Source organism: Sinocyclocheilus grahami, unplaced genomic scaffold (genome assembly GCF_001515645.1).
Source record: "Sinocyclocheilus grahami isolate Dianchi unplaced genomic scaffold, SAMN03320097.WGS_v1.1 scaffold481.1, whole genome shotgun sequence".
Classification (NCBI taxonomy): domain Eukaryota; kingdom Metazoa; phylum Chordata; class Actinopteri; order Cypriniformes; family Cyprinidae; genus Sinocyclocheilus; species Sinocyclocheilus grahami.
In genome coordinates this window covers 912,373-923,113 of record NW_015505660.1, presented here as the reverse complement: position 1 = coordinate 923,113, position 10,741 = coordinate 912,373, and the positions used below count along the sequence as shown (strand labels likewise).

The following is a 10,741-nucleotide window of genomic DNA, read 5'->3' as shown; positions in this document are numbered from 1 at the left end:
ACACACACTCTCTCTCTCTCTCACACACACACACACACTCTCTCTCTCTCTCTCACACACACACACAAACACACACACACACACACTCTCTCTCACACACACACACACACTATCCCTCACGCACACACACACACACACACACACACACATTCTCTCTCACTCTCTCACACACACACACACACTCACACACATTCTCTCTCACACACACACTCACTCTCTCACTCTCACACACACACTAACACTCACACTCACTCTCTCTCTCACACACACACACTCTCTCTGTCACACACACGCTCACACACACACTCACTCTCTCTCTCACACACACATTCTCTCTCTCACACACACACACTCACTCTCACACACACACACACTCACACTCACACACACATTCTCTCACACACACTCTCTCACGCACTCTCTCACACACACTAACACTCACACTCTCTCTCTCACACACACACTCTCTGTCACACACGCTCACACACACACACACTCTCTCTGTCACACACATTCTCTCTCTCACACACACACACACACACACACACACTCACACTCTCTCTCACACACACACACACACACTCTCTGTCACACACGCTCACACACACACTCACTCTCTCACGCACTCTCTCACACACACTAACACTCTCTCTCACACACACACACTCTCTGTCACACACGCTCACACACACACTCACTCTCTCACGCACTCTCTCACACACACTAACACTCTCTCTCACACACACACACTCTCTGTCACACACGCTCACACACACACTCACTCTCTCACACACACACACACACACTCTCTCACACACTCACACACGTATGCAGTGTTGGGGAAAGTTACTTTTAAAAGTAATGCATTGCAATATTGCGTTACTCCATAAAAAAGTAACTAATTACGTTACTTAGTTACTTTTTATGGAAAGTTATGCGTTACGTTACTTTTAAAATCTGGACAGGGCTTGCTTGTTTGTTTTAAAATAAAAAAGTTATATTTTTGGCAAATATAAAAGCTTTTCACACCAAAAGTGAAATGAATAAGCCTCAGGCTGAAGGGAAAGTACATTCACGTCCGTACAGTAGAATGCAGAAGAAGAAATTTCAACACACTTCAGCAATAAACAAACACACACAAATGCTCGTCTAGAGTAATTTCTGCTTATTAGTACGGTTGAACATTTAATTATTGCAGGTTTGCGTCATGTTCTGAGTTGCATTCTTTTTATTCATGTTGAGGAATACTGAATCTGTGTTTTTTGCGAGTGAGATGAATTAATGCATAGTAATATTTATTTTAGAACTACAGTAACATCTTCTGATTTCTCTCAGCATGGGGACAGGAGAGCTGTCAATCAATACATTGAAAAAAAAGTACCATGCGTTACTTATTTGAAAAAGTAACTCAGATATTCTCTTGTAAATGAAAAAGTAATGCGTTACTTTACTAGTTACTTGAAAAAAGTAATGATTACGTAACTCGCGTTACTTGTAATATATTACCCCAACACTGCACGTATGTATATATACACATGTATATGTAAAACTAAAAAAGGTGAAATAAGCAACTTAAAAAGAGAATTAGTAAAGGAGTAGATAAAAATATTAAAGAGTACCGTGTGTTTGTGTATATATATATATATATATACACACACACACACATACACGTGTTTAAAACGAAATAATTCAAATACAGATTGTAAAACGTAAATAACAAAAGGTAACAGTACGAGTAGGAAAGAACAATATATCTTAATTAGAACCAAATATTTTAAGACATTTAAAATATTTTTTTTTTTAAGTACAATTTATAATAGTTTCATTTTTAATTTAACATTTTAAATTAGGTATTTATACAAGAAAATATATAGATACTCACGAGGATGGTCACATTTAGGGCTTTGTGGCATCTAAAAAAAATTGCAGATTTACTAAGCGTTTACAAAATAACTGGGCAAGAACGGTGCCATGAATTTATAGTTTGAGTGAAACGAGTTCTTAAAATAATGAACAAACTGTAAATAATCAGCATTGATATATTTGAACTTCTAATCTTTGGCGGTGGTCATACGTTTCAGTTCACAAAATATTAGAAAACAGAAGAAATTCTTGACCACGTATATACATAAAAGAACAAAAACATTCACATCAAAGATAATAAAAAAAATGTTTAATGTACTTTACAAAAAACAACACTTATTGAAACCAGTGCTGTCAAACAGCATCAAAAAGCATTAACGATTCTGAAACATCAACAAACGAACACATCTAAGATCCATTCATATGCAAGTCTTCCTGCACGTCATCAGTGTCTCCGTTTTCTCCCTCTGCTCCCTGCGTCTCCTCACACATGGGCTCCGACTCCTGCATCTCCTCCTCTTCCTCTACCATGTTAGACGCTCCTGAAAAAGGCAAACAAAAGACTTGAGAAGCTCGATCATTTTAAGTGCTTTAAAGGAAACCAGGTATGTCCCATGACTTATTAAAATGTTGATTGCTTGCACACCAAACAAATCGGCTTTTCAGAAAAGCCTCAGTCTGAGACTCACGTCAGCTATTCATACCAAGAGCAGCAACCATCAACCGCATCAAAGTTACACATTTCAGCTAAAACGAGCTACACACAGAGTTCCCACTCTTTCACCAATGAATTAATGACTTCTCCCATCATTTGTGGTTAATGTGTTTATGTATAAGTGCAAATGAAATATAATACCTGATCTCAGCTCTCGTCCTGGGATCTGTCCGGCCTGCAGGAGTCCCTTCAGCCGCTCAACTTCAGCCAGGGACGTGGCATTAGCAATAGCATTCTTCACATAAACACCACAAGTGAGACACATTATACCAGGACATCAACCTATATGTATTCATATATGAATAAGCTATATGAATACATTAAACTGACATTTGAGGAGTACAAGAAATCAATACTGTTATTCAGTAAGGATGCATTAAATAGATCAGGAGTGACAGTAAAGACATTTATAACGTTACCAACGATTTCTTTTTCAAATAAACGCTCTTCTTTCGAACTCTCTATTCATCAAAACATTCTAAATAAAAATGCATCAGAGTTTCCACAAATACACGAAGCAGCACGACATTATTATCAATGTTTCTAGAGCAGCAAATCAGCATATTAGACTGATTTCTGAAGGATCATGTGCAGTGTTGGGCAAGTTACTTCCAAAATGTAATACATTATATGTTACTTATTACTGCCATTTGAAAGTAATTAGTTACATTACAATATTACTGTCTCTGAATTGTAATGCGTTACACTACTTTTGAGTTACTTTCACTTTCAAGCACAAACCACAATTACATTCAGAAATAATAGCGGTAAATGAAAATGTTATAGGCCCTAATGAACAAGCAATAAACACAATAGCAAGTCTATAGGCTAATTTAGTTCTCCTCACTCAACAACAAATCCTTTATATTTAACTGTAGCCTATTCAGAACAAAACAAGAATGAAAAATATAAATTACTAATTATTTATATTATAAATATATATATTATTTATACAAGCCAAAACAAATTAATTGAAAGCGAAACTGAAAGCAAATGCCTTTGTTCTCACGCAGTCTACCTCTATCATTTGGCACGAATTCATGTTTCTATATTTGCGATGTATTTGAATGCTAAACTATTATTTACTATGTAAACCATGCTTTTGTACTTAATGCGCTTTCCGCAAATTCCGCCGCATTCTTTCTCGTCTCCGACCCCGCAGTATGCCCATCACACAAATGTAGAATCCATCTCAATCATCGAATTACAGCAACAGGAAAAAGAAAGTATTTCACCCGCGGAATTTATTGTCTGGTGCTGTTTTGCGGTGTTGGCAAATAAATCCACCACTTAATTTTGAGTGAAAATATGTTGTAACATGCGTTACTGAGATAGTAACGAGTAATAATAATACCCAAATTTTATTAGTAATGCGTTATATTACTGCGTTACAGCAAAAAGTAATATACTACTGTAATATCGTTACTTTTGTAATGCGTTACTCCCAACACTGATCATGTGACAATGAAGACTGGAGTAATGATGCTGAAAATTCAGCTTTACATCACAGGAATAAATTAGATATATATATTAAAGGGGTCATATGATGCTGCTAAAAAGAACAGTATTTTGTGTATTTGGTGTAATGAAATGTGTTTATGCGGTTTAAGGTTAAAAAAAACATTATTTTCCACATACTGTACATTATTGTTTCTCCTCTATGCCCCGCCTTTCTGAAACACGTCGATTTTTACAAAGCTCATCGGTCTGAAAAGCGAGGTGTGATGTGATTGGCCAGCTATCCAGTGCGTTGTGATTGGCCGAATACTTCAAGCAAGTGACGGAGATGTTACGCCCCTTACCAGATTCAGGAATTTTCCTCCGTAAAATTTGTTGCATGCACTCAAATATTTGGGTTGAACTGCTCTGGAACAGTGTTGTAAATAAAATGTACCCACTGATTTCTAGTTGTTTCCTCTTTTGGAAGACCAAACCAAGTAGTTTGTTTTTCGCAACGAAACACACAGCATTGCCGCAACAATACTACAGCGAGAATAAAAGTTACGCCTTCTTTCTTCATGTGAACATTTGGCTGGCGTTATGCAAATCTTCCCACATAGTGACATAGACATGTGGGGGCGTGTTAGAACGAGCCGTTTTAGGGGGGCGTGGATGAGTCTTAACTTTTATAAAGAATATCTCTTTGGATTTGAGACTTTAGTCTTTGCAACTTTACAGATCTTCTTTATGCACCAAGAGCTTGTAACACTCCAAAGAGAAAGGAAAACTTGAAATCGCATCATATGACCCCTTTAACATTATAGAATATATTATATTCTATAATATAAAATTCCTAATGTATGTGTAAAATATATATACATACATACATACATACACACACACACACACACACACACACACACACACACACAAAGATTTTTATATTATAGAATATAATATAGATAAATTCCAAATATATCCATATAAATGTATTTAAAGTGCAACCTCTTGAGTGTTCAGTTCTTCCATACCTTGATGGCTTCAACATCTGCAGCAGACGGCCCTGTTTTCTCAATCTGAAGTGCTGCTCCTGGAGTAAACCTGAGAGCAACAGAGGACATTTGGTGTTCAGACAACGTAACCGCGTTTATGTGCCTCTGCAGCCTTTCAACCACTGTTCCCACAACCAGAGTGTAGTATCTGGAGTATCTTATCGATATGAATAAACTGATACGAGACAGAAAAGCCTTGAGCCAGCTCCCCTGAGAAACACTGCTGAAGTCTGATATGGACATCTAGGTTTTAACAGCCAATTCAGAGTCAGCTTTCATTCTCCGAGATGTCGGGTTCATAACTTCCACAGTCCAGTAATTCGGGGGAGCTGTGCTTGATCAAGGAGTTTCATCTTACGTTTTGGTTTGCTTGGCAATATCCTTTGCAAGCTGAGCACCTCGTTTGCCTCTGAACATTTTTTCAGCCTCCTGCCGTTCCTACAGTGATACATCAGAGAGTTAAAGCAGATGTTCACAACAGACCACGACCCTGTTCTTCATGCATGCATTACTGAATGAACTCAATCGATCTTAACCAATCAAATTCAGTCCAAATGTGCGCTTAAACTAATTACCCAAAGGGGAATTCTCTCTATAATGCCAGATGAACTATGCAAAGCATGAAGAACAGGGCTCAGGGTGAGACTACAGTCATAAACAGAAAATAAGAAATAATCTGTCCGAAGGAAGCAGTACGCATTATCAAATAGTCTGTTTTGTAAATTGTTAAATATCTTAAAAGAATAAAAAAAAAAAAAGAATACCGTACAAAATAACCACACCAATATTTAAAACAATTGCATTTCAGAAGTAAAACTTAAGGTATATTTGCATCACTGATAATATTTAACGAGATTAAAGTCTCCCTCAAGTTATTTTTCAAAATAGACAAGACCTAGAAATCTGAGTAGAAATACTGTTTTTTTTTATTTAGGATAAATCTGTCCTAAATTTAAGCAAAACAAACATGAACTGCACAAACAAATTTTTTTATAAAAAATATTTTTGTCCACTGACATATAGTTTATTTAAAGGGGTCATGAACTGCATTTTTCAATTATTTGATCATGTTTCCTGAGGTGCACTTATAATGCTAGAATGATTTTCACACCAAAAACTGCCATAATTTAGAAATAAAAGCAAATTTTTCTACCCTGATTTTAGCCGCTCTGCTGGAAGGGGCGTGTCTGCTGTCAGACTTCGTGGAGCTCTTGAAAATTTACAGCGCTTTTACTGTTACAGCTGTTGAGATTAACCGATCGTGGAAAGTGTTGATTATAGCATTATATTTAGATCTACTCACATTGCACGAAAGGTTGCAGCGATGAGCTTTGTGATGACAGACTGTTGAGCGCTTGAATGCAGTGTTCTCGTCCTTGCAACTCCAGTTTTGCACTTATCAAAACTAACAGCACAAAAGCGATGTAAATGAGCAGTGTACTTGCGCTGTGTGATTGACAGCTCCAGCGATTATAAAGGGAGCGTTCTTTGATCGCTTTCTGTATATAATTTACGATTAGGCAATAGTATGAAAACGGTTACTTCCATGTTGTGGTATTACTGTCGGGTTCATATCTTAGTGTAAAAGTCTGCACCGAAACTGCGACTGATTTACCAAAGAATCCACAGTCAAATGTACTGAACAAACAAAAATGCTCTACTTAGACATCCACATAGTTGCAAATAAATCATAACTTTACTAGGATTAGGATCCTTTGGAAGGTAATGTTTTTTTAGTCTAGTGATCCTATACTGCTCTTCTCTTCATCCCCCCATACTCCAGTGTGCGGGGCTAAACAGGCAGTGATGCAGAATCGGTGGGCGGGGCTAAACAGGCAGTGATGCAGAATCGGTGGGCGGGGCTAAACAGGCAGTGATGTAGAAGCAGGTGTTGATCTTCTGTGGAGGTGGGGTTTAGCCACTATTACATCATAAAGTGGCACATTCGACAACCCGTCGTTTTGACATTGACTTCAATATAAGCTGTTTTTAGACTAACGAGAAAGATTTGAGCTCTGAAACTTACAGGATGTTTCTATAGAACAACGACCTCTTATCTGTCAAAAGATCAAGAGAATTTTAATTTCTCAGTTCACGACCCCTTTAAAGTGTGATGCACACTACTGTTCAAAATTTTGGGGACGAAAGGTTTTTTTAAAAGTCTCTTCTGCTCAACAAGGCTGTATTTATTTGACCAATAATACAATAAAAACTGTAATATTATGAAATATTTAGAATTTAGAAATTGATAACTTTTCTATGTGAATATATTTTAAAATGTAATTTATTTCTGTGATCAAAGCTGAATTTTCAGCATCATTCCTCCAGTCTTCAGTGTCACATGATCCTTCAGAAATCATTCTAATATGCTGATTTCGTGTTATTTTTGTTTTCTTTGCGCTCAAAAAGTATTCTGGTAGCTTCGCAAAACTGAAGTTGAGCCACTGATGTCACATGGACTGTTTTATCGATGTCCTTATTAGGGATGCTCCGATCCGCCTTTTTCGCCTCCAATACCGATTCCGATACCTAGGGTTCGGTATTGGCCGATACCGATACCAGTGAATATTTTTTCCCCCATTTAAATAAATGTAGAATTTATATATCTCTGTGTGTGGAACTGATAATCATTCTTTCACAATCTACTAGATACAGACTACTTCATTATAAAGAAAAATAAAATAAACAATAAATATGAAAAAATATAGGCCTATGTATATTTATAATCTATGACAAAAATGTATCATAAACTAGGTTAGTGGATAATTCGGCAGCAAAAGTTACTCTAGAAAAATCAGTGCACAATAGTTTTAGAAATCCAAACATTTAGTGAAAAAACTATATTTTGTGGGGAACAAATAAAAGTGTTGCACTAAATATGGTAAAATGTTACACATTGCTATTTGTATTATTATAAAATCTCTTTAAAAACTTTCATGAATGTATTTATATACAAGTATATACTATAAAATTAAACTACATTTCTTTTAAATGTATAGCATATTTTTTAATAAGGCAACAACATATGATAGATACGATAGGACAAAACATATACAGTGCAGCACGAACTGTTTTTATACAGTCTATGAGCACGAAGCGCGTACAATGTGTGCATCCGCTGTGCAGAATGATGCGCTTGAAGCCTGAAGCAACCTGGCGTCACAGCCTGCACACCGGATGCGCACATTGTACGCGCTTCGTGTTAAAAACTGCAAAGCACAAAGGGAAGAGAAATTGATGCGTAGTGTATTATATCTGTGCAACAGTTATTGAGCCTTTCTTTTAACGGTTTTAAATTTCAGTTACTCCTTACTTATGTTAAAAACAATTTATAGTCTTTTCTACGCCCGTGTTTTGTTCTCACAGACACCCGGTAGCAAGTAACAAAACAACATTAAACTCCGGCAAGAAGATAAAGTCCTTTTTGCAAAATCATAGACGTGTATTTACAAATCAAGTATAATGGGAACACAGAATGATCTTGGAGAGAGCTTTACCGAGCTGACTGCTGTAACCGAACGCGACCAGGGATTAAAGGCTGAACGAATGACAGCGGAGAAAAGAGTTTGTGTGAACTTTAATGTAAGGACTTAAATATTCATATGTAGCTCACATTAAGCTTCAGAAGTAACACAGAATAATTTGCACAATTGAGAAAAAATAAATTAAAAAATCTCGGATTTGATAAAAACGAGAAAAATGGCGCTATCGGAGCCGATACCCGATATGAATATCGGATCGGCGCATCCCTAGTTCTTGCTACGTTTCTGGACTTGGGAACATTACAGTTGCGTTGCTGCCTATGCAGGGTCTGAGAGCTCTCACATTTCATCAAAAATATCTTAATTTGTGTTCTTACGACATGAGGGTGAGTAATTAATGACAGAATTTTCATTTTGGGGTGAACTAACCCTTTAAACTTAAAAGAAATAAAAATTGTACATGTATCGCGATAATTATCGATACCGACTGATGTGAAAAAAAAATACCGTGATAATTTTTTGGCCATATCACCCTGCCCTACCTGAAGGGGAGGGGGAAAAAATTCAGCAAATTTCCATTTTTGGATGAACTATTCTGTTAAGGATTCCCTGGAATAAAACCTCAAAACATTTCTGCTAGGGATGTAACGATTACCGGTTTTACGATAAATCACGATAAAATGCCCTGACGGTTAGTAAACTTATTACACAGATTTTTTTGTTTACCTAAAATAATATATAAATACGGGGATATGAAATATTGAACTGAGATTAATGTTTTGAAATCTTATAAATCCATTGTGAACAGTGTATAAAATCGTCAGAACAATATGATCACTACAGCAAAATTATAGTAGTATTAATACTAAATTCCTCTGATTTCATTTTCAATACAATCAAAAACTGAGACGCAAGACGGCAAGCTGCATTTGAATGAAACGAGAGCGCGTCCGCACCTCTGTGGTGATACAAGAGACATGCGGCGAATTCCAAACAGAAGTGAGCATCCCTATGCCCTACTCCCGTCGAAGGGCAGAGCCCTTGAAGTGTGTTCTTTGAAGGGTGCAGGGTATTACTGTCTCGTATAAGCGTTTGAAACTCCCTCGGTGAAGGGAATGACTGACCAAATGTTACCTTGACAACGCTGTGCGTGCGTTCATCATTCAGCACTCCATCAGTTGTTGCAAATAAATACTTATTATTTTATTCAAATATTGTCTAATTGTGTCTTATTTACTATTAAACGTTTTCAACTAAACTTGCTTACACTACCGTCTTAAATAATATTTCTATCACTGACGAAAAATATGTTGTCTTACATTAAAATTGAAAAATTTAATTAGCCTATTCTATTTATGTTTGTATGTGAACTCGAAATCAACCCCAACTTTGTTTTAAAAAGCATCACAAGATCTCCTAACCGAAGATCACATGATCACTAACGGAAATCACATTGTGTGTGTATATATATCTATATCTATATACACACACACAAGTGATTTATTATTATTATTATTATTATTAGGGCTTCATGTTAATGTTAATTTAATGTTTTTGCTAAAAAAAAAAGTTCATATAGCTGCTAATTGTATTTGTTGATTTTCAAATATAAAACTTATTGAAATGTTTTCAGTGTGTATCAGTTCCTTTTGAACGTTTTCATCTAATTTGAACAAAACCGTGATAATATTGATAATCGTGATAACTTTGGTCACTATAATCGTGATATGAAATTTTCATACCGTTACATCCCTAATTTCTGCATTCGTCTAAATCTGCTAGATTCTGTCATGTAGTAGGTGCAAAGTTTGCTGCACAAACGACAAAAACAAAACTGTGTTAATGTGTGTTCGCAAGTAAAACAGTGCTGAGCAGCATGTTACAGCCAGTGTTGGGGGAACGCATTACAAGTAACGCGAGTTACGTAATCAGATTACTTTGTCAAGTAACTAGTAAAGTAACGCATTACTTTTTTAATTTACAAGAAAATAGCGGAGTTACTTTTTCAAAAAAGTAATGCAAGTTACTTTGTTTTCCCATTTATTGACTGACAGCTCTCCGGTCCCCATATTGGGAGAAATCGGGAGTACAGAGGCGTTGTGTGTGCTGTGTGAACCTGATGTTACTGTAGTTCTAGACTAAATGTGAATGTGCATTAATTCATCCCACTCACAAAAAACAGATTTAGT

General features: G+C 36.4%; 1 protein-coding gene and 1 long non-coding RNA gene across 2 annotated transcripts in view; both read right to left on the bottom strand.

Annotated features, from left to right (window-relative positions):
* The window catches only part of LOC107553790 (uncharacterized), a 5,946-nt gene extending 5,870 nt beyond the window's left edge, over positions 1 to 76 (bottom strand). Inside the window, exon 1 of the long non-coding RNA XR_001604991.1 lies at positions 61 to 76. This is a non-coding gene — a long non-coding RNA (uncharacterized lncRNA). The remainder of the gene's footprint in view (positions 1 to 60) is intronic.
* A 2,081-nt stretch (positions 77 to 2,157) lies between these two features.
* snrpa1 (small nuclear ribonucleoprotein polypeptide A') overlaps positions 2,158 to 10,741 on the bottom strand; it is an 11,779-nt gene continuing 3,195 nt past the window's right edge. The window contains exons 3-7 of the mRNA XM_016236082.1: positions 5,646 to 5,715; positions 5,429 to 5,508; positions 5,050 to 5,119; positions 2,720 to 2,813; positions 2,158 to 2,405 (exon numbers count right to left, since the gene is read on the bottom strand). Coding sequence (XP_016091568.1) covers positions 2,272 to 2,405; positions 2,720 to 2,813; positions 5,050 to 5,119; positions 5,429 to 5,508; positions 5,646 to 5,715 — 448 coding nt within the window. The 3' untranslated portion in view covers positions 2,158 to 2,271. The remainder of the gene's footprint in view (positions 2,406 to 2,719; positions 2,814 to 5,049; positions 5,120 to 5,428; positions 5,509 to 5,645; positions 5,716 to 10,741) is intronic.